The sequence below is a fragment of the Lactuca serriola genome, chromosome 9 (assembly GCF_051521515.1).
Source record: "Lactuca serriola cultivar US96UC23 chromosome 9, Lser_US96UC23_V15, whole genome shotgun sequence".
In the NCBI taxonomy this organism is placed as follows: Eukaryota; Viridiplantae; Streptophyta; class Magnoliopsida; order Asterales; family Asteraceae; genus Lactuca; species Lactuca serriola.
This window is the reverse complement of record NC_136416.1, coordinates 213,844,166-213,868,719: the sequence shown is the minus strand read 5'-3', so window position 1 is coordinate 213,868,719 and position 24,554 is coordinate 213,844,166. Positions and strand designations below refer to the sequence as shown.

The 24,554-nt window shown below is 37.4% G+C and overlaps 2 protein-coding genes across 2 annotated transcripts; both read right to left on the bottom strand.

The window, feature by feature from the left end:
- Nucleotides 1–2,901: 2,901 nt before the first annotated feature.
- LOC145074121 (Glycine cleavage T-protein family) lies at nucleotides 2,902–5,869 on the bottom strand. The gene is made up of 12 exons (XM_079020539.1): nucleotides 5,477–5,869; nucleotides 4,941–5,042; nucleotides 4,796–4,829; nucleotides 4,627–4,700; nucleotides 4,495–4,560; nucleotides 4,346–4,410; nucleotides 4,158–4,245; nucleotides 3,970–4,035; nucleotides 3,695–3,860; nucleotides 3,514–3,597; nucleotides 3,311–3,438; nucleotides 2,902–3,234 (listed from the first exon to the last, which is right to left on the bottom strand). The coding sequence occupies exons 1-12, from the start codon at nucleotides 5,741–5,743 to the stop codon at nucleotides 3,049–3,051; spliced, it is 1,326 nt and encodes a 441-aa protein (XP_078876665.1). The 5' UTR covers nucleotides 5,744–5,869; the 3' UTR covers nucleotides 2,902–3,048.
- A 1,403-nt stretch (nucleotides 5,870–7,272) lies between these two features.
- Nucleotides 7,273–13,092, bottom strand: LOC145072447 (ARM repeat superfamily protein). Its single transcript, XM_079018866.1, has 21 exons — nucleotides 12,758–13,092; nucleotides 12,244–12,376; nucleotides 11,963–12,099; nucleotides 11,838–11,883; nucleotides 11,544–11,756; nucleotides 10,965–11,471; nucleotides 10,761–10,895; nucleotides 10,453–10,668; nucleotides 10,270–10,359; nucleotides 9,935–10,182; nucleotides 9,761–9,849; nucleotides 9,538–9,578; nucleotides 9,378–9,408; nucleotides 9,153–9,275; nucleotides 8,830–9,047; nucleotides 8,656–8,751; nucleotides 8,458–8,570; nucleotides 8,230–8,365; nucleotides 8,024–8,128; nucleotides 7,616–7,935; nucleotides 7,273–7,536 (listed from the first exon to the last, which is right to left on the bottom strand). Exons 1-20 carry the CDS (start codon nucleotides 13,030–13,032, stop codon nucleotides 7,735–7,737), a joined length of 3,153 nt encoding a protein of 1,050 aa, XP_078874992.1. The 5' UTR covers nucleotides 13,033–13,092; the 3' UTR covers nucleotides 7,273–7,536; nucleotides 7,616–7,734.
- Between the last annotated feature and the right edge of the window lie 11,462 nt (nucleotides 13,093–24,554).

Genomic DNA, 24,554 nt, shown 5'->3' with positions numbered 1-24,554 from the left:
GTCTACTCGCCGAGTCCGGGGACCGACTCGCCGAGTACAAAGTTCAAACCCCGCGCCTTATCCCGCTCCTACTCGGCAAGTTGGTCCTTCAACTCGCCGAGTCCAAGGCAAAAATTGCAAAAAATTAAAATATTAATCACAAGGAGTACGTACCAGGAACCAGGTGCTACAAAATGACTCCAATTGATATGGATACTACTCAAAATGATATGCAAGCTATTCCTAATGTTGTTGAATCCAATAGCACATGAGATTTTAGTCAATATATGCAAGTTACTCCACCTAGAAGTTATAAATGTGAGGAGGGTGTTGTGGGTAAGGAGGTTGTTGAGGTTGAGGAGGGTGTTGTGGGTGAGGATGTTGTTGGTGCTAATGTTCAAGTTGATGAGGTTATTCCTAATGTCCAAGTTGTTGCTAATGTTCAAATGTAGGAGGTTGTTCCTATTGTCCATGTTCAGTAGGGTAGAGTTAAACCATTTCAAAGATTTTGAAGAAGATAAGGAGAAGAAAGTCAGAGGGAATCTTGAAGTTGAAATTAGGCGAGAAAATTGGTGGTGTTGATGATCCAGGAAATTCTGAGGGAAAAGCTCTTCTAATTGATTAGTGTTGAATTTTTCTTTGTGTTATTTGGATTTAATGTATGTGTATTAGGATGATGGTAATTTTCATTTGATTTTAATGTATGTGTATCTAGATTGTTGTTTGAGTTTAAGGTAATTGTCTTTGTTATGTACATGTGATTTGAAAAGGTTATGTTGGTCATATTTATTCCATGTTGTTGTTATTAGTAAATTAAGGACGAAAAGGGTAGTTTGGTAAAGTTTTAGAGTGAACTTTTAAAGTATATTTCATTTTGTATGTAAATTAATGACATAAAAGGATATTTTGGTCACTTATGAATGTATGTTGCCTTTTTTTAAGTAAACTCATGACATAAAAGGGTATTTTGGTCATTTATGAAATTATGTTGCTTTTTAAGTAAACTCATGACATAAAAGGGTATTTTGGTCACTTATGAAAGTATGGCTCCTTTTTAAGTAAATTAATGACATGAAAGGATATTTTGGTCACTTATGAAAGTATGTTGTCTTTTTAAGTAAAGTCATGACATAAAAGGGTATTTTGTGCATACATGTGAATGTGATAAAGGTGGTCTTTACGACAGATGGCTTTTTATATTTCTGCATGGAAAATTTTAGAATCATGTGCATGCATGTGAATGTGTTATATGGTCCTGGATATTGCTCTTAATGGGTTGAAAGGTCCCATTTTTCAATTATAAAAACATCCACCGACTATTAAGTGAAAATGGTCCCCATACATAGTGTACTTTTCATATGGACCACTTTCTACTTTATTCCTAATATAATACCATGCACTGCAACCAATTTAATTATATATAATAAAAGGAAAACAAGGCATGCATATTTTAATAACATAAACATTTCCAACATCTAATTATACAAAATGCCCTACAATTGGGACTTTCAATTTGGCTTTACAATAGTTATAAAATGCCCTTTCATTAGGGACTTACCAGCTTACAACATCAACACACCAAGGTTGACACCCCCAAATTCTAACTAAAAGCAGCTTCCAAACATACAAAATGCCAATCATTATTGAGTTTTCTAGTATGCCTTTACAAAAACATACAAAAGCTTACACCAACCCCCCTAACTAACTACAATCACTCCCTAACATCAAAACACAATATACCAAGCCAACAAACAACAATGCAAATATCATCTTGTATCTACATATTTCCTTCCTTTAATCAGAAACATCTTTCTCACTCTTTGCCACCTTACACTTCTCTTGTGACAGCAGGAACTCAACTACAGCAATCGTTGTCCTCAAATTGTTCATCTCAGATAAATCCTCTTTAGCATCCAGTTTTTGCTTCAGAGAATATAAAAGGTTTTTGTAGCGCTCTTGTTCCTGTTCATCGTCTTTCCATTCAAAGAAGTTACATTTCTTGAGCCTAGTGTGTAAATAGCCAATCCATTAAAAAAAATGAAAATGCTTTGATTTAGATAGTAAATAAAGATTAAGGAAATCAAATGCCTTTAATGTATTAACGAAATGGGTTTGATTCATGATCACAAAGATTCCTCAAGAAGAAAATAAAATTAGGGTTTTTTTTCAAAATACAAATCTAGCATGATTGGCTTTTCACGAAGAAACACCACAGTCAAACCCTAAAATACGAAGGTACCATGATTGGGATTATCGGGACCTACCAAACTGTTTTGACAATTTCAGAAACGCCTCCTAGGGTTTGTTATCTTCCAACACGTTTGTACTTTAGCTAGAACGTTGCAATCGCAAAGCTCTACCCCTTCTCGCACTTGAACACAAGTCACTTGTAGCCGATTCCTTGAAGTGGACAAGCTGGAAGACATTGTTTTTGAGGATGGCAAAAGTCGGTGGAGAGGATTTGACTTTTCACAAAAGGGTAAGTAACATTTGAATAATGGTCTAATTCAGGGTTTCAATTAAAAAGGGTTGTTGGACGAATCAGCTTCTTCGACACATCAATATCCCACATACGTGTTACAAATAAGCTTATTGGACACATCACCCAGCCACATAAGTATCGGAACCGGTAAACCGTCTAATTTTTTGAATAATGTACCAAAAAAAAACTTTAGTAACCAAATTTGACAAATACCAAAACTTTCATGTGCTAAAGTGTCATTTTCCCAAGTTTATTACAGGTTTAGCTTTGAATGTAAGGTATAGACTACACTATATTTACACATATTTTGTCTTTTTAAAATGAATGGTTTTTGAGTTAAGTGATGCCGAGTGTCTCAACTCAAATAATTGTATATCTGGGTTTCCTTCTTCACTTATGTTTCAGAATTTACATCGATAATGTCATCATACGATTCTCAATTGTATAAATGATATGGTTCTGATTCATAGATAATAGAAGTTAAAACTCAGTATACGAAAAATTATAGCTTTCCAGTAAAGGATGTTAGGAAGTTAAGGATTGGATAAAGTGTTTATGAACAAACAGTGTTTCTTTTTTAATCCATACTAAGATTTTGAACTCAACGCCAATGGCTGCTGTCGTGCAAGATAAGGAACTTCCACAACTGTCCCAATAACATCATCTCCAACAACAACTTTGTCCCCTTTTGAAGCAGCTTTTCTCTTGATATACCCTAAACCAAAATACTCATTTCCCCCTTTTCCACCAGTATAACTTGTCAACTTTCCAACCTACAAAAAAACATATTATAACATATCATGGTTTCTTTATTTTTAATTTTGAATTAAAAAAAAAATTTAATTATACCTTCTTTCCTTCAACTGTAATTGGAGTACCGGGTTTCACTGGGGATGAAAGTTGAATGCCCCATAACTTCTGTTTTATGCCATCGTATGTGATTAATCTGGATATGGTTTCTTGCCCTTTGTAACAACCTGATACGATTTTTTACCTTTTACTTTTTTTATTTTAATAAAATATTAAAAGAAAAATAATAAAATATTTAATACCTTTGTTTAAGGACACTGCATTCCAAAGACCAGCCTCCAGAACATTAAACTCATCGGTAAGCTCATTACCAGGTGATGGCCTTCCTGTACATTTGAGGAATCTATCCGATTATAGCATTGTACTTTTAATTTATTTTTTTAATTATGAAAGTAAGTTGCTATTTTTTTTTTTTAATTTGACCTTGAAGAATTCGATATGTTTCAAATGCATTTGAACCCATTGGAGTTGCATTATGACTTAAAAGAGTTTTCCAAACCATTCCTGCAGCTGATGGTGACATCATCAGTGAGAAACCTTCTTCAGAGATCACACTTCCCACTGCCACAGTTACTGGATTACCGCTGACCTGGAATTTTAAACTTTTTAAATAAATTCTCCAACTAAATAGTCACCAATTTTAGCAAAATAATAATTTTGTTATTACTTTAATAAAACTGCATACAGAAATAACTTACATTGTAATGCTTATGTGAGCCATAAGGTTGTCCAATAAGATCACCAAGATTCAAATCCACCATTACCTGTCAAAATACCATATACAGAATTATTAAAATCATTGCACTTTGAGAAGATAAATAATGGAATTTTTTAAAAAAAATTAAAAAAAAAAAACACTTAAAGTTGAAGTTCATGGAAGCCATACTTGATTGCTTTTTGGTCCAATTAATGCAAATAAGCATGTCTTGTTAGTAATGTCTTGAATTTCAACCTTGTCAGCAAAAAATATGTACCTAAATTTTAATACAAAGCAATAATTCAAGAAAGTTGTTTATGTATTAACTGTCAAAAAAGTTGGTTACATTCTGTTATAAAATGTGTCAAAAAACTTACTTATTTAACATTTCACTGATACTTTTACTTGTCGATGGTGATACAACTAGTGTAACTGCTGTTTTCTACAAAATAGAAACACTTGTGAGATTTATAAAACAACTTTTTTTAATCAAGTAATACGACATTTTTGGGATTAATAAAATTACCATGATCCATGCTTGTGCAATGTCAATTGTTCTAGCAGTTGGAGTAACAAAGACAGTGTCACATCCCTACAAGATTCAGTTTTAAAATAATCAAAACCAAGATTAGACAAAGTAACAAAAAGACTGGCTTACCCCTCCTTCAGAAAGTGCTTCAAAGTTTGCAGTACTTTGGTTGTGAAGAAATGGGATGCGATCTTCTCCACTCACTGTGTATCAATAGAAATTTGGAAATTCAAATACTACATAATTAATTCTGAGAGATTATAAAAAATATGTAGAAAACCTTTGTGTGAAAGTTTACCTCTTATTCTACCATAATGGGAAAGATCAACAACCTGCAAACAGTGGAAAAAGTAAAATTACTCTGAAAAATGTATAAAACATTACAATGTGAAGGATACAAGAAGATTAACAATGACAAGCATAAAGCACCTGTTAGTACCCACCACAGTGCCATTGTCAACTGCATCTAGCGCATCTTCATCGTTATTGAATGTTTCAATAATCCAATCTTCTGACACTTTTGCCCCTGCTATAGCCATGTCATCCTACAAGAACCAAATTATTCAATTTTTATTGGCTTAAAGTTGAAGGAACATTAGTGTATAATTATCTGGTTTCTGAGTTCTAAATCTAATAAGAAAGATATGGATAAAGCAAATGTCATCTTGGCTGTTCAATTATACTTATAAATGATCTTACAGACTTAAGATCATTTATAAGCAGCATTAAGCATACAACCTCATCACTTGAAGAAGTAAATTAAGGAAAGCAGTAAATCACTACAACAGTCGGTCAAATAGAATAACCTAAACTTTAAAAATGAAATTTTGGATGATTAGTACTACATTTAACACGCAATAAGACGAAATTAAATCTCAGATACCATCAATAGGTTTTAATCGAACACTTCTACACGACATCAGAATTGTTACAAAATAGAAAACTTGAAATTAAACACTTGTGATTCATAGCTGCTTACATAAAGGTCGTGGTCAATCGGAGGAGGAGAGAGGTCGAAAGGTATTGCAGCGACGGGTGCGAAGTTGGAAGAATAGGTGATTGGTGAGAGTGGCTTCCGACTACGGATGCAAACCGCATCGTTGTGTGAACCACGAGAACCGAACGCCGACAACTGAAAGGATGAATGAAGTCGGGAAGAGTGCGTTTGGTTGACGCTCCGGCGATGGAGTGTGGAAGTGGTGGCGTTAGAAATCGCGTGGCTAACAGAGGATAACAGTGCGACCATTCTTTCTATTTGTGTTTTGGCTTATTGCTGATTGCTCACTGCTCCCACTTTAACGCCTTCTTCCCGAGTTCTAGGAGAGAAATGGAAGGATAAGTGAGGGTGTGGAAGGAAACTCGTGTTACGAGTTTTCAGAGTTTATTAATGGAAGGAAAGTGAGGGGAGGGGAAGGATTTTGGAGTTATATTTTCCTTCCAAATTTTGCTCCCAAATTGAACGGATTTGGAAAGAAAGTGAGGGGAAGGAAAATTTTATGTTTTATTTTCTTTTTCCTCCTAACTCGGAAACACAAAAGCTTAAAATTTTTCTTCCATTTCCTTTCATTTCTTTCGAACTCGGGAACACGGAATAATGAATATTTTCCTTCACCTCCCTTTCTTTCCGTCAAAATTTTATTTCCCTTTCTTTTAATGAATTTACAAAAAAACCTCAGGAACAAGGCGTAAAGAATCAAGAATAAACTACATTTTTGTCGATGTGCTTGAGCTAACTTTTGGGATAACAGAAAAAACAAAATAAGTTGGATAACAATAGCATTTCAATGCAAAATACGATTTGTTATCATTTAAACACAAAGAACAGGTTTGAAAAAGTCATTAATAAGTTTGAAATTGGTGATATAATCAAATTCGAAATTCACAAATAAATTAGCAAACTCTAATCAAAGTGTTTTATTAGGTGATGTCCTCGATTCTTGAGGTCGTATATTGGATTAGATTTGTGGATTAAGCAGCATTTTAGAAATATATTAGATTTATGGATTCAAAAGTATTTTAGAAGTACATTAGATTTGGCATTCAAAAAAATTAGAAACTCTAGTTTGAAGATTTAAAAGTTTTAGAGGGTATTTGGCTAAACTTAAAAATTGAGTTTTTTAACATATTACCAGTTACACACCATTATAAGTTAAAATGAGTATTTAGATAAATCATTTTTGATAAATTATTCGCCTCTATCTTATCAAAACTCCTTATAACTTATAATTGTCCAACATCTCCAGAATGCTTTTTTTAGTCATTTTACCAAACACTAAAAGAGGTTATCAACTTATAGCATTTTTACACAGGATAAGCTAATTAAATTACTTTTTTTTAAAAATAGTTTTTTGTTTTGACACCATTATAAGTATACACACGCTTAAAATACATTTTTGTTAGAATAAGTACTTTTCAAGAACCTAGTTTTTCTAACAAAAAACATGTTAGGCTATGCAGCATGGTGCTTTAGGTGCTAAAGCGCCACAAGGTATGCTGACATGGCACCCCTGTTAATACTTCATAACTCTCTTATTATTTTTATATTAAAAAATTAGAAGTGTATTGGCATGACAGAATGTTGAGTATTTCCTTGTGTAAGTGATTGGAAACTTGTGTTGATATGGTGTTAAGAGGTACACCACATAGCAACTCAAAATGTGAGTTTAAATCTAACCAATTTTCAAACGAGGTGGTTATTTACAAATTTTGAAAAATTATTGGCTAATTCATAATGAAAACCGTAAAATGAGGTGAAATAATACAAGAGTATGCGACTTGACCAAACCTTTCATCACACTTTATATTAAATAAATCAAACCCTAAAACCCATCACTTAAATACACATCTCTCCAATGAGATGAACCAGAATTGTATCCTCACTATATCAACACAACCAACCATATGTAAAAGCTTTATAAATAAATCAACAGAACAGAAAAATAATAAATAATACCACACATCAAAACTGGAACAAGAAAACCATGCACCTCCATTAGGGAAAACTGGAGACGTTCTGGTTGACCAAGTCAAACCAAAAACCTGCATCCACCATATCATACATACAACAATTAATAAAGGAATGGAATTATTAACTCCATTGAAATGAAAGTCATCATACCTGAGTGAAAAATGATGGTCTTTCTAGCAAGCTGAAAACTTTCAAAAAAAAAAATAAGAATACTCCACAAGATGCCAAATTGGACATGAACTTGCACTTAATTACGGTCAACTCTTGGGTCAACTCTTTGGTGCAATGGCAGCCAAAGCATTGGCATGTGTAGGTGAAAGATTACTCAACAGAGGCTGCATTTGTTGACCATATATTGATAATAAATGAGCAAAAGCCCTTCCTATTTGAGCTTTGACTTCTGGAGTTTCAACTGGAGATAAAGCCACTTGTGCAAAAACATTAACCAGATCCGGAACTAAAGGAGCAATCTGTTTAAAATAAAACAAAACTTTAGTGGCCAAATCGGTATAAACAATACTTCAGGGGCTAAACCGTAAATAAACACTTAAATACTACCTGTGGGTTTGATGTTAAAACAAGGCTGCAAATGCAGTTGTAAACAGGCATGGATTCTTCATGGTCTTCTTTTAAAGGAAGAACCTTGACAAAAACAGGTAGCACCTAGAAATATTTAAATAAATAAATACAAGTTAGTTTCATTTATTTGTTTTGTTTATTATTTAATATTTATTATTTATTATTTTATATTTATATATATGAACCTGGTTTAAGGGAATGGAATCCTGATGTGCCATAATCATTCTTGCAACAGCTCCAGCAGCATTGTCTCTTACTGCATCATCTGGCTCTGATTCTCCAAATAATGGATAAAGGCCTCTTAACACATCACCAAAGTATCTGATTTATTCATAAGAGAGAAATAAAATAAATCATTACAAAATATTTGTTTAAACATCATTTATGTATGAAGAAAGTAGAAGAATAAATACTTGAGACTGGCGACACCACCATTTTTGCACAACTCCCCAACACAGAATGCAGCGTTTCTCCTATTAGTTGCATCTGATGAACCTAATTCTTTAAGTACCAAGGGCATTATGGTCTGAAACATGAAATGAAATATTCAAAAAAAAACGAAAACTGATAAACATGGAATTTGAGAAGTATGTAAAATGACAAGAAAGTACATCGACATAGGCAGCAATTGGAGCACCCATATCCTGAGCAACTTCAGCAAGGCATGCAACCACCATTGTCCGATCTTGTGATGGCCGTGATCCTTTCTGCAAGACAACAATTTAAATGACCAAAATACCCTTGTCATGTGTATATACTAAATAGATACATATAAGAAAGCTCACAGCGAATTTCATTAAAGGCTCAAAAAGAGTGGAAAAGATTGGTGCAAAGTGGGACCCCATGGCTTTAGCAAATGCAGGAAGAAGATCTGAAACAGCATCCATAAGCACTTCATCATGGCTAGTATCATCATCATCAACATCACTATCTGATTCTATTTGTTGACAAACTGATTCCTGTTTAAGCAAGACCAGAGTTGACTCTACAAGCTGAGGCATATCTGATGAGAACATTTAACAAGTTAGTTTTCATAATAAAAGAAAATTTAATTAAAAAACATTAACATGTTTCATATAAAAAAAAAAAAAACTAAAAATTTCCATACATGGTTCGACAGTAACATATCCAAAATCCTTGATCATGTCTGCTACACTCATGCAAGCTTGAGCAACAACTTCCTTGTCATCATCTTCATTCATTGTTTTTATATAAATAGTCATCACTGTATCTGAATTTTATCAAATTGTGAAAAGATCAAAGAACAGAGTCAAAATCTAGAGATTCCAAAAGTCATATGGTTTATTTTTGCCATAACAAGTCAACTACTCACCAAGAATTTCTTTTGCCTTTGATGCTCCATCCTGAAAAAAAAAAACACAAAAAATTTGACAGATGGGGACACAAAAGATGTATCTTCCATGAACAAACAAAATACCAAAAAACAACTACAAATAATTTGTAAAAGAAAAAATGGACAGGAAAATACTTACACTATGACCTTGGAAGACTGCATGTGCAGCTGTCAGAATATCTGCCATTCAAAACCAACTAAACATTAGATCTGGAAAGAACAATGTATACAACCAAAATATATTTTTTAGATGCAGTTTGGAATGGAAAATGTAATGTCCAAAAATAGCTCGTATCTTGTATTTTTATGTGTATATAACAATATTAATCTCAATATGTAATTATGGATGTTGCTACACTTACGTTTTAAGCCAGTGATGGCTTGAAGTCGAACATCTTCATGAAAATAACTAGAATGCTTCACCAGAATCCTCAATGATTCTTCCAAATATCTTGAATTTTATTAAAGAAACTACAGGCTACAGTTAAGTTGCTTTATAAAAAAAAAATTTACAAAACTATAAATCTAAAGGATACGGGGCATAAGCACTCTTTGTATGTAAGGCAAATAAACCAAGAGCTTGAGTTGCAGCAGCCTTTTCATCTAAAACACCAGTTCTTATACTGATATTTCTCACTCTTGGTTCATCATGAGTTTCATCATCAGATGAAACTCCACCAAATCCATTCACATTTTCATCTTCATCAGAATCATCAATATCAACAGCAGATCCATCATCAAGATTGCATGAAGAAAACGCCAGAGGGACAACATGTGGAAGATACTGTTTTTTATGATATAAAGTTATGTCACACATAACACAAACTAACATACACACATTCACAAATTTTTTAATTTTTTTTTCAAATACCTGAATCATTCCATCCTCCAAGATTTCTGCTACATTGCTGAAGAATCCATGAGTATACTCACGAAGTTCACTATATTCCAGCCCATATCCCTAAGTTGTATATTTAAATTACTAATCAAACTCAAAAACGCTTGAAAATATAAAGATTTAGATGGAGATAAACTATAAAGAGAGGGGTATTACGGTAATTGCGGCTTCAATGAAAGGAGGTAAAATCGGTTCCATTCTTGCCCTTCCCACAACCATGGCAACTATTCCTACAAGCTCTGTAGCTCTTGCCCTTGAACGAAGATCTTCATCATTTGTAAGCACCATGAAAGATTTCATGAGTTCCAAAACTCGTTCAGCATATGGAAGAAATGCTTGCTCTGAAGCAGATGCAACTGAACCAATTGCAGACTGTAGAAAGAAAATAGAAAGTTCTAGAATGTCATTAATGTTATCAAATTCAAATCATTTACAATATAATTACATAAAGATTGTGTTTTTACCATGCATGTTTCCTGTAACATTCGCTGACTGGTTTGCAATGCAGCAAATAGTTTTCCCATTAAAGAATCAAGAAATGGAAGAATTTCTTCACCCATGTTCTCACAAAACGCAGCTAATGCGTAGTATGATTTCTCCTGAAAAAAAAATAGAATTGAATTTCATTAACATGTGAAGATAAAGACTTTGTAATAATATCTATTTACCTTGACTTCATCAGAAGAATCTTCTAAGGCATTTAGAATGCAAGGAAGAACACTTTCATAATGTGAAATAATCTCAGGCTGCAAGTACTCTGCAAATTGACCTAATGCAAAAGAGGAAGCTCCTCTTACAACCTGTTCAGGGTCTCTTAAAGCCCCTAACACAATTTGCAAAATTGGTCCAAGTTTCTCTTTCATTAACTCCAAACACCCCTCTGAAACAACACCCAAAACTGTCACTGAAGCTTCACGAAACTTCGGGTCAACACTTTGACTGCTTAAAGTAGCAAATTCAAAGACGCCTGGGAAAACATGTTTTGGTAACTTTAATGACAAGGTGTCAAGAACTTCTGCAGCAGCACGATCTGGCGCCAGGTCATCATCGTCTTCTTCCCTATTGGTGGACTCTGTAAGCAGTGGGCACATGATTTGAAGGATTGGAGCGATTAACTTGTGTTTCTTGAGGGAACTGGATTTGAACTTTGCAAGCCATGAAATGATTTGAATAGCCTGAAACATGAATTATGTTAACAGGAAGCCATGAAATGAATTGAGGGCATTCACGTCTTTTGCACTGCTAACCTGATGTCGTGTGCTGGAGTCCAAATTTGGACTTGAGCAAACTTCAAGAGAGAATTGGACTATGGCTTTGACTGAGTCACCAAGAAGAGGTGCTGGAGATTCAATCAGTTCATCAAATATCTCAAAAGCAATTATTGCAACATCTTCATCACCAGATGCAAGGCATTGTCTTGAAACATTTAATATGCTTGGGATAAATTCACGAAATTTAATCTGTGTGTATATGATAGGGATGTAGCTTTAGAACAAGTAGAATAATTACAATATTACCCTCCAGGGAACAAATAGACTTACCACTTCAGATGCATCATGAGTGAACTCAATGAAAGAGCCAACAGCCCTGTTCAAGATGATGTCAGCATTATATATGTTTCTTAAAAACCAAATTTAAAAGGAGAGATAATGACATAGAACATTACTTGAGGGCAGCCACTCTAACATTATTACTAGTCTCATCTTGTAGGCACTTGAGTAGAAGTGCTTGTAAATCAGCAAAATATGGTCGAAAAGAATCACCAATTGTCTCTGTTAAGGAGCTGAACAATATCAATGCCACCTGGCATCATAGAAAAAGAAAGAATTGCTGAAAAAGTACATGAACCTGTGGATATGAATCATATGATGCTTATAGTACATGTATGTGTGTACATTGGTATTCCTAAAACAAAATTAAGATACAAAATCAAAAAAGGTAAAGCACCTCTCTATGATCTTCTTGCGCACTCTGGCTGCACTGGAACAAAAATGGAAGCAAATCTGGCCATTCTCCACCAGGAATGGCATACTTTGCAATGATACTCACCACGTTTGCACTAGCTCTCCTCACAGGTGGACTGACAGTAGAAGACATCCATCAGGCAAAATTAGTCTTACTTTGTTGATTAGATAATAAGGGGCACAAAATGAAGAAGAAGAACTACAAGGTGTCAGAATGCATAAAACACAAATGAAGAAGAAACCTAATTGATGCGTGTTCTTTAAACAAATGTTTCACTTTCTATAAAACTACTCAAACGTAATGCTTTGAGATGTTTGGTGATTTCCACCTCAAAAAGATAGAAGATTTCTTCAATTTCACGAAAAAAAATCTGATTTGGGACCACTGGAGTAATTAAATTACAATTAGAATCGTCACAGAAACATTCACAATAAATTCTACAGATTGAAATAGCTTGATATAACATAAACATTAATTAACAATGGCAATTCCGAACCTGTGCTCCATAGTGATGCTTTCAATAAGAGATTGTTTGACAAGCTGGCGAAGCTGAGGGGAGAGTTTAGCCCAGTGACCAGTGATCTTCTTGCGGAGGAGAACGGCGGCAAGCTGTCGGACATTGGGCGTCTTCGCCGTTCGTAGGTGGTGAACGAGTGCCGGAACCACCTGTGGATCCTTAGCCAGCCTCTTAATTTGGTCCTCCGCTTGCCGCCGTGCATCATTGTCGGGCATCAAGAACTGAATAAGCAAAAGCTCCAATGACTGCGACATTGTTGATGAACTGAGGGTTTTGCTCTTGACGGCGGCAGGACAATAGCTTTGGGTTTATAAAAAGAGTAGTGTTGGTACTCGGGGACAAACTATAAATGTTACAGTTTAGGTCCCCTTAGACGTACTTGGAGTTTAGGTCCCCTTAGATGTACTCGGTGAAAAGTATTACCCTTTACTTTTCTATTTAGGGTCTTTTTGTTTGGCCTCTTCATCATCTAAAGAGTTGGCTTTGGATCATTTAGATTCAGATTGTTCAGTTGAAGCTTCTTTAACCTTTTAATCAATCAGACATAAAAGAAATGGGATTGAATGGTCAGATATGTTGAGAAGTCTAGATGAAAATTTTCCGTCTGATACCCTTGGCCCCAAAGAAATGTCTCCTTCTTTTTTTCTTCCCCCTCTTCTCCCATCGAGCAACATTCTCTCTTTCTCTACTTCTTACCATCGATTCTCAGCTTGCCATCGGACCTCCGACGGCGCCGATCCACCTCCCCCTTCTTCGGTAAGTTTTCTTATTGTGTTCTTATGGTCGATTTTTTCAAGCAACTTTATGGTCTATTTTTTTCAAGCATCTTTATGATCGATTTTTCTTTGTTCTTGCTGTGTTATTGTGCTTGTCTGATCGATTTTTGTGCAATTGATGTTTTCAAGCCCTAAAAACCTGCTATCTTGTGTTTGAACTCCAAAAATATTTCTTCACTTTGTTGTTTGGTGTTGAGTTTGTTTTTTGTTGTTGATTTCTCTTGTTTTTGTTGTTCTATCTTGTGATTGAACTCCGAAATTTGCTATATTCTTGCTTGATTTTTGTTATTCATGGAGAGAGGGCTTTGTAGGGGCCAATCATCTGTTCAGATGCGAGGGCTAGGAAACTTCTTCAGCAGGGTTGTTCGGGATTTTTGGCTTATATTTTAGATACAAGGGCCAAGACCTCGACGGATTTGGGCAATGTTGTGACATCCTCATTTTCACGGCCAGAAAAGACCGATTTTGTTTATGCTTTGTTTAAAAATCAGAGTAACATTTTAAATAAAAGTGTTGCGGAATTTGTCCCAAAACAAAATATGATAAAGATTTATCAAAAGCATTTCCATAGAAATGTATTTCATGAAAAGGACTCGGGATGTCATGTTCGATACAGATCATAAGCATAAACAATACAGCATAGGCCTTACTACATTATTCCGTATTTACAGGCCTAAAATCCATTAATCTCTCATCCCAAGACATCGCAATCTATGTTTATGCGCCACTACCTGTAATACAAGAAACTGAGTGGGTCAGGCTTGGGAGTTTGGTGAGCACATAGGGTTTTCAACCCACAATAAATAAGTTTATTAACTTTATCAAACCAAACAAACCCGATTACTCATTCCCGTTATCCTCACTTTACGTCCCTAAAACATCTAACACAAGGGACCTAGTCTAAGGACTATCATCGGGATGGACACTACTGCTAAGGGGATTCCTCAGCAATAAATGTCCTTAAGGCAACCATGTGGGGGATGGAGTACACTTGGCGAGCACACAGTTCAAATAAACACCTACAGGTTATGAGCTTGCTAGTGTTCCACTGGACTGTCTAGAATAGTCTGTGGTAGTCATCTATACTCCGCTAGATGACTGGATCATCAATAACATCTATAACGAAGCCTCTCATTATTTCATTTTATCACACAGCAACTAATACATCTACCCATGTTTTACCCCAACATTTTCTTAGATATAAAATACATATATAGTTTAAATCATTGAAAACATGTATAAAAATGTTCATCCAGCATAGATAGCAAGTATTCAGATAATATGCACACATTGCACGTAAATTATATAAAATACTTTATATCTATGTGTAAGCTGAAAGTAACTGTGCACTCACCTGAAAGGTGGTGACTCAGCACTCGGACAACGCTTCGATACTCTCAAAACAATTTTCCTTCGCTAAAACCTAGTACCAATACCAGTAGGGTTTAGTCTAACGATAACCACGACTAATTAATAGTCTAGATATTATTACTATTATATAAGCTTTAAACAATACTTATATAACCCATCATAATAGCCCAAGTATTTATTATAAGTTCCTAATAACGTTACTATAATTAAATAAGAGCTATATTAAAATAGCGTAGGCGTAGCTTACTTACAGCGGATTTTTCTTAAAACCGGGCGCTGCTGGAGCAACGTTCCCGAGCCAAAAGGGTCTTCTTCTCGGAGCCGTCGGGCACTTCGGGGCTTCCGCCTCGCGCTAGGGAGGTTCCCTAGGCTTTTCGGGGTGTTTCGAGGGGGGGGGGTGGGGTTTCGGGGCTAGAGAGAAGTTCTAGAGAGAGGGGGAAGTGAGGGGAGGTGTGAGGAATGAATGGAGGCCTCACTGCTTATTTATAGGGGCTGGAGGAAGGTTCACGTCGTGAATTTTTAATATTCACGTCGTGAGCCAGGCGCAGCCTGGTGCTGACACGTGGCATCGCATATAGGGTGAAAATCAGCCGATTTTCAAAAATTCATAACTTTCGCATACGAACTCCGTTTTCGACGTTCTTTATATTCACGTGTAGGTAAAAATAAGATCTACAACTTTCATTTAGACTCCGTCGGCTGATTCTCGACTGATCTTAAATTTAACAGTAGGAGGAGTTTAGACTGCTAAATGACCGCGAAGAATTCGTAACTCCTTCATACGGAATCCGTTTTCGTCTATCTTTTTACCGTTGAGTTCCTATTAATGAGATCTTCAACTCTCATTTAGGTCGCGTAAGCCAAAAACTGCTCGAACTAAAATTCGAGTTTCGGGTCGTGCACTGCTAAGCCGAATCTTAGAAAAATCATAACTTCCTCATACGAAGTCAGATTTGGGCGTTATTTTTATGGATGTTATCGGTTTAACATATACTACAACTCTGGTTTAGATCACTAGGCTAAAAAGTCCTCCCTCATAAATTCACTATTTACGTCTCTCGGTGTCGTACCGATTTTGTCGTAAAACTTTGACGGGCCATAACTTCTTTGTTATAACTCAGATTTCGGCGTTCTTTATATCCCCGAAATCCTTGTTTCGACCACTACAACTTTATGTAAAGATATCGGGCTTATCTCACACTTTAATTTTGACGCTTATTTTTATTCTTTATTAATTATACATTTATAATTAAATAATAAGCACATAATTACACACAATTCACATAATACTCAAATATTTCATCTTTATTACTTCAAACAGAGTTACAATAGTTGACCTAGACTATTAATTGTCAAAAATGCTTAGCCCTGAAACCCCGGCGTTACAAATGTACCGGTTTTACAAAAGTTTCGGAATGTCTTTCCCGAGGAGTTACCTAGAGTGCCTCAGGAGAGGCAAGTGGAGTTTCGCATTGGTTTGGTGTTGGGTGCCGCTCCGATAGTCAAGGCATTGTACCAACTAGCTCCGCCCAAGATGCAAGAGCTATCTACGCAGCTTCAGGAGCTACTGGACCAAGGATTTATTCGTCCGAGTAGTTCTTCGTGGGGAGCACCGATCCTATTCGTGAAAAAGAAGGATGGGTCACACAGGATGTGTATTGATTATCGAGAGCTGAACAAGCTAATGGTGAAAAACCGTTATCCGCTCCCGAGGATAGACGATTTGTTCGATCAGCTGCAGGGTGCATCTTAGTTTTCCAAGCTTGATCTTCGGTCGGGGTATCGTTAGATGAGGATTAGGGATGATGATATACCGAAGACAACTTTTAGAACTCGGTACGGGCACTACGAGTTTGTGGTGATGCCAGTTGGGCTCACCAATGCCCCAGCAGCGTTTATGGATCTCGTGAACAGGGTGTGTAGGATAATGTTGGATCGGTCGGTGATCATGTTTATCGATGATATTATGGTCTATTCTAAGACTAAGGAGCAACATATGATGGAGGTGTTGGAGACACTGAGAACAGAAAGGCTTTATGCCAAGTTCTCAAAGTGTGATTTCTGGTTGAGAGAGGTGTAGTTTTTGGGGCACATCATCAACCGGGAGGGTATTTTGGTTGATCCAGCCAAGGTTGAGGCAGTGATGCGGTGGGAAGTACCGAAGAACGCATATGAGATTCGTAACTTGTTGGGTCTAACGGGGTATTATCGAAGATTCATCTAGGATTTCTCCAAGATCGTCGTACCATTGACCCGTTTGACAAAGAAGAATGTGACTTTTCGGTGGGGACCGGACCAGCAGTTGGCTTTCGAGACCTTGCGGCAGAAGTTATGTGAGGCCCCGATTCTAGTGCTACCGGAGGGGCTGGATGATTTTGGTAGTGTATTGTGATGCATCGATCTCGGGGTTTGGCGTTGTATTGATGCAGAGAGGGCATGTGATCGCATACGCCTTGAGGCAGTTGAAGCCTCACGAGGCGAACTACCCCACTCACGACTTGGAATTGGGGGCAGTGGTGTTTGCCCTCAAGATATGGAGGCACTATTTGTATGGAGTTCGGTGTACCATCTTCACGTATCACAAAAGTTTGAAGTATTTGATGGATCAGCAGAATCTAAACATGCGGCAAAGGAGGTGGTTTGATGTATTAAAAGATTATGATTGCGAGATCTTGTACCACCCTGGGAAGGCCAACATGGTGGTCGATGCTTTGAGCTTCAAGACGGCAGGTTCTCCGATTGGGAACGTTTGTCTGAGGATGACGATGGTCTCTCCACTACTAGATATGATCAAGAAGGCTCAAGTGGAGGGTTTGAAGAAAGAGAACTGGAAGATACAATGGATTCGAGGGCAGTTTCCCTTATTTGTACGAGATGGTCGGGGACTCTTGACACAGTGTGGTCGGGTGTGGGTGCCGGTAACTGTGGGAGTGAGACAGAAGATATTAAAGGATGCACATAAGTCCAAGTTCTCTATACATCATGGAGCTACAAAAATGTTTAGAGATCTGAGGCTGAACTACTGGTGGCCCTACATGAAGCGGAAGATCTCTTGGTTTGTGGAGCGGTGCTTGACCTGCAGGAAGGTCAAGGTCGAACATCAGCGGCCACATGGCAAAGTTTAGCCGCTACCCATTCCTATGTGGAAGTGGGAAGAGATTACATGGACTTCATCACAAAGTTACTAAGGACAGCAAGGGGTGTGGATGCCATATGGGTGATTGTGGATAGATTGACGAAAAGTGCCCACCTTATTCTAATTTACGAGAGCATCTCTGCTGAGAAATTAGTGGATGTTTATGTGCGAGAGGTGGTGGTTAGGCATGGGGTGTCAGTGTCAATAGTCTCTGACAGGGATGTTCGATTTACATCTAGATTCTGGAAGAAGTTCCACGAGGAACCGGGCACTCAATTACTTTTCAGCACGGCATACCACCCCCAGACAGATGGCCAGAGTGAGAGGACAATCCAGACACTCGAGGATATGCTTCGGGCATGCGTGTTGGATTTTGGAGGGAGTTGGGATACATACCTCCCACTAGCAGAGTTTTCATATAACAATAGTTATGATGCTAGTATCGATTGACCTCCGTTTGAGATGTTATATGGTCGGAGGTGTAGGACCCCTGTTTGTTGGGGTGAGGTTGGACACCGAGTCGTGGGGAGCACCGAGTTGGTGCTCAAGACTACTGAGTTGATTCAGCAGGTGCGTGACAGGCTACGAGTCGCACAGAGCCGTCAAAAAAAGCTATGCTAACCGACGCCGATCGGATCTTGAGTTCTAGGTGGGAGACTTCGTCTTGCTGAAAGTATCACCATGGAAAGGTGTTATTCGGTTCTGGAAGAAGGGCAAGTTAGGGCCCCAGTATATTGGCTCGTTCAGGATTTCGATCCGGGTAGGCAATGTGTCTTACCGTTTAGATCTGTCGGATGAGCTTAGCCAAATTCACAACACTTTCCATGTGTCTCAGCTTCGAAAGTATGTCACAGACGAAGCTGCGGTTATATCTTTGGATGATATTCAGGTGGATGAGAGATTGAACTACATTGAGCGGCCCGTGACGGTTTTGGATAGGAATGTAGCACCTGGCTCTTGGTATGTAATATATTTAAGTATTTTGCCTTTTTGGCCTTGGACTCGGCGAGTTGAAGGACCAACTCGCCGAGTAGAAGCGGGATGGGATGCGAGATTTAAGTGATGGACTCGTAGAGTCGGGCCCCGGACTCGACGAGTAGGCTCTGACTGGACAAAACCCTAATCTGAGGGTTTGCACCCTATTTAATCATCTTTTTAGCCACCACTCGTCCTTATTTCTCCCAGAAACCCTCCATAGCAAACCCTAAGTGTTTTGGTGCAATATCTAAGGCTTTTGTGGTGATTATGGTAGTTTTGTTCACAAAGAAGAAGGAAGAGCATAGAAGGATCAAGAGGAGACTGAAGGATTCGATTTTGGTGCATCATCTTCAGTCTTTGAAAGGTATAAAGTCTGTACCTTGCTTGTTCATTTGTCAAATCCCTTTTTGGGGAAGATTTAGGGCTTTTTAAGCCATATGAGGTGGCCAAACGTGATTGCAAACATGGTTGGGGGTCATGACTTCGGATCTAAGTCTTGGGAGGAGTCACAAGGCAGATTTGGGTTGCTTTTGCACCCAAGGAAGGTCCCATGCAACATAAGAGCCATTTTAGAGCCTTTTAGTCTCAAAAGTCCCATGCATGCACGTAAAGTTCGAAACTTTACGTGCTAGATCGAGCTTAGGGGCTTGGATCTATCATTTGGTCAAAGGTTGTACATCATAAATCAAGGAAATAGGGCATGGACGTTATCGACTCGGCGAGTCCGTTCTTGGGACTCAACGAGTCCAAGGCATAAAGTCTCATATCTGTTGAGGGTCAAAAGAACTCAGTTGGGTGTTAGAAGGGTTGTAGAAGGACCGAAGGAGTGACCCAACGTATTGGACTTAGCGTTAGACCTGGAGTTCATGGGACTCGACGAGTGCTAGAACAGACTCGGTGAGTCCAAGGCAATCTCCTTATGGTTGAAGATGAACTCGATGAGCTGTTCATACAACTTGGTGAGTCAAGGACAGAACTTGTTCATCAGATGAAGGTAAACTCAACGAGTTGTTCATACAACTCGATGAGTCAGATGAAGGTTCATTCGATGTTCATATGAGGAGGAACTCGTCGAGTCGTTGCTAAAGTTGATGAGTCGAGTCGTAGACAAGGAATGATAAAGGGTTAGGGACTCGATGAGTTGATGACCCAACTCGGCGAGTCGGGTCAAGTGGAAGTTAACTTTGACTTGGACTTGGTTGGGGGTAAAATAGTCATTTTACCCTAAGAGTAGATATCAGTTTCTGACTGAGTGTTTTGTGGGGATTATAGTCGGAGGATTTCCGGAGCAGCAACAGACAGAGGTTTCCCCGCACAGATTATCAGCAGCTACTCGTACGAGGTGAGTTACCTTCTAGTAGCGGTGGGTCTACGACCACAATGCCAACCCACCAGTAGGATTTGTATGATAGATGATTGTCTTTGTGATATTCATCTAGGTTTGCTACTACCTGATATGTTATGAGCTAGTATGATATGATATTAAATGCTAGTAGCAGTAGGGGAGATAGTCCCCAAGGTTACCGGTCGATAGGTCCAAAGGGGGTGGTTATACCCAGTCATACTAGATAGAATATGGTTATGTGTTACATGCTATGTGGTACTAGTAGAGGGGTGAAATAGTCCCCAACATTCGGTCGAGAGGACCGAAGGGGAGGCCAGCACCCAGGTATGCTAGGCATTACCCGGTCAAGAGGACCGCTAGGGAGGCCAGCACCTAAATATGTTAGGCAGTATCCGGTCATGAGGACCGAAGGGGAGGCCAGCACCCAGGTATGCTAGGCAGCATCCGGTCGAGAGGACCGAAGGGGTAGGTTGGGTACCCTGATATGCCTGACAGTATGTGTATGTTATGTGATTGTATGGTATGTGGTACGATAGGGGAACTCACTAAGCTTCATGCTTACAGTTTACAGTTTTGATTTCAGGTACCTCTTCAACGAAGGGGAAGGAGCTGGCACGGTAGCGGCACATCATACGCACACTCATTATTTTCCACACTATGGATATTATGGGATTGTACTCTGACATGTTCTTATTTTATGACTTGGATTTTCAGACATGTATGCATGGAATTTAGGGTATATTTTCCCTTTTTGACTATTTTGACTCCAAGACATGCATTGGACATGCATGTCCATAAAGTCTCCAACTTTGGAACGTTTTGAGGATTATAACTGATGGGTTTTGGTCATAAGACATCCTATGTGCTCATACAAACCCTAAAGCTCGGATCTAGGTTTCTCTATTGTACATACTTTGAATCCAAGACTTTGAACCCTAAAACTAGCATATGGAAATCAGAATTCACATGTAAATAGGTTTAAGAACATACCTTGATTGTTATATAGCAATAACAATCCAATTCCTCCTTGAATTGACCTTGGAAAGCAGAGAGTCACAAGTGTCACTCCTCTAATGGCTCACAAACACCATAAGCAAGTGGAGAAGGTATAAAGAGAGAGGAGGGAGGTTAGAATTCGTATTTGGGACTTCTTGGGAAGGGATACCCGAATTCATGACCTTGGGGTTGTTTATATAGGTGTAGAGATAGGGTTTCAGTCATTATCCTTATCTAGTTGATTATCCATTAAGCAACCAATAAGATAATCCTTGAATCCTTATCATACTCGAATTCTAAGGCTTTCCAACCTTAAATTCGTCCACCATATATATAAGATAATCCTTACCTTATTTTGTAACTATCACATAATTACAAATCAGCCCCTCTAGTTTAATTAATTACATTTGATCACAAAACTAATTATCGACCAATATTAATTAAACAAATATGATTTCTCCTTTAATATTATTCTTATAACATATTAATAAATCATATTATCCTCTCTCTCTTTATTCATTTCTCCAATCAAGTTGCTTTGGTGAAGGCAACCCAAAAGGACCATGCACCATCGGGTCAAGTACATACCAAAATAGTTATGGACTTAGACACTAATCCAACAGTCTCCCACTTGGATAAGTCTAACAACTATTCTGCGTATGACTTCGGATCTCGATCTGCAATCGTAGCTTTCCAAAGCCGCTGTCAACTCTGATCATATCAAATACGCGTGTCCTTAGATAAGGGATCATATATTCCTCCATTCTAGATATCATATGAGATATGATTTCAAATCATTCTCTTTGTACTATATCTCGATTCCGATTTATGACGACAGACTAATTGAACAAATCAAATTAGCCCTAGCCCGGCCGAGCATTTACGTTTGTCATCACTAAACCATCGAGGGGCCCAAAGATATCGCTTTTATCCTACTTTGGATAAAAGGAACGGATAAACTTTGATACAATGCTTGCTTGTACTCACGCACCGAATCACACACAACAATATGTTTTATAACACCAAGTTACTGGTGCGTTTACATATTATCAATGTGCAACCGATTTGCAAGATACAATTCACACATCTCGGTTTCAAGAATATAAGATGTTATCGTCTCACCAATCACTCGTGATACAATCCATGGAGTGATCCAAGTGAGCGTGGGTCTAATCCAATGCTCAAATCACATTCATAAGCACTCATGAACGTTGCAGCAAACATTTGCTTATGTCTAATACTTTTCTAGACAATCCACACACCAATTCACGACAGTCTTCATTCATATCTACTTCCAACATATGAACGACTGTGGCCCGTTTGAATAATTCGATTATTCTTAATAAACTCAATTATTCTGGAAGTCAAAACATGCAAATGTGAAACACAAGAATAATATTAATCCCATATGGCCTCAAACCTTTGAGCATAAATAAAACACCTTTTATTTATCACCATATTGATTACTCATTATTTGTCGTTTCGGGTAATCAACTTCTTACTTGAATTACAACACTTGTCTCATGCTCCTAGCATGCACACAATGTTTACCTATGGTTCTTACTTTGTGAAATAGATCACATTGAACACATTTCCAATCATTCTCATTTCACAACTCCAAATCCTTTTCATAAGTGAAAGAATATCAAATTCTTGCTACTTATAGAATATGCTAGATTCTAACATTTTATGCAATGATCCTTTCGTAATGTCACTGCACTAAAGTCACAAAGACTATTGCCAATTATATTACAAAGTCTTCTATCGGAGATTGTTACAAGACAATTCCATAGATGTGATGTCTCTCACTCAAAGTACTTTCTTTGAACATCCTTTTGCATAGAAGTGTCTAATCTAGTCATAGATTTCTCAATATTCAATTCCCAATATGGACACACTTCCATATGTTCCATATGACAACTCATTCTTAATAGAATCTTATCTATTCGTAATGATGTCGATATGGTCCATCCAATATGGAAACATTTCCATATTTTCCAATACTATACTTCCAACTACTCACAAGCGACCAATCCTCGTCGAACTTGGATTGTCCTTTGATAGTTGTTTAATTATTTTAGTCAAAACCAATTCTAGTCCCTTTTCCCTCTAAATGCGCTCGACATTTGGAAAATTTTAGAATGGTCAAACATTAAAGCATTTGCAATCGATCCTATACCCGAAGCGTATGGGACACGACGCATAATGTTTTATTTGCTATGTTCTCAAAATTCGAATTGTGAAGAGGGATGCCGTAATCATAATCGAAATTTTAAGAACACACTATGTACCTTTGACTAAATTTATTAACATTTCTCAACCTAATCCTTTAGATTTGAAATGAAGCATAATATTCTCTCCCTTAATTATAGCAAAACAACCTTTCAACTCTTACAACTTTGCAAAGTATGACTCTTGTTTTCTATAATTAATATTGCTAACCTTGCAATACTTTCCTTAATAATCATACAATCATAACTTTTATGCTCCCACTATCTTGATGATTATTATAAAACATAACACTTATGCTCCCACTAGCTTCGACATGTATTCATAAGCATCTTAACTTTCAGAAAACAATGCTTATTGAATTTCTTAAGTTCATGTTTCTAGTGCTTTGATAATCTTTTATCAAGGATTCTTTATACACCTTTGCCTTCGATAGTTCATATGTGTATCTAAACAATTAAGACTAATTGCCAAACCTCACAATTCAAATTATGGAAAGGGATGCCGTAACCATAATTGAATTCGAGAATGCAATTTCACTATCTTCTTAAAATCTTTCTTAGTGAAAACATTTCCTCACAATCATTTTCATGAAGGAGGAAATCTTATGACACTTAGATTTTAAACGGTGTAAATGTTCCTATCCATGTGAATTTGTCAAAACCAACGTTTACGACAAATTCAAACTCATATGGATCGATCTTTCTTAATCTTGATTTCTTGCCTCATGGTAGCACAGCTGCCCACCACGTCTTCCAAGTAGTTAAGCATCTCACCCTTTCTTATCAATGTACCTTTCATTGATTAAGGTGCCTTGCCTTTTATGCATTCAAGATGAGAACTCATAGAACTCATATGCATAATTAACTCAATTGGAACAGCACATAATCAAAATAATGTCAATACGATAGGTTGTCAATCTCAACTCGTGTGCTAGTGATGATT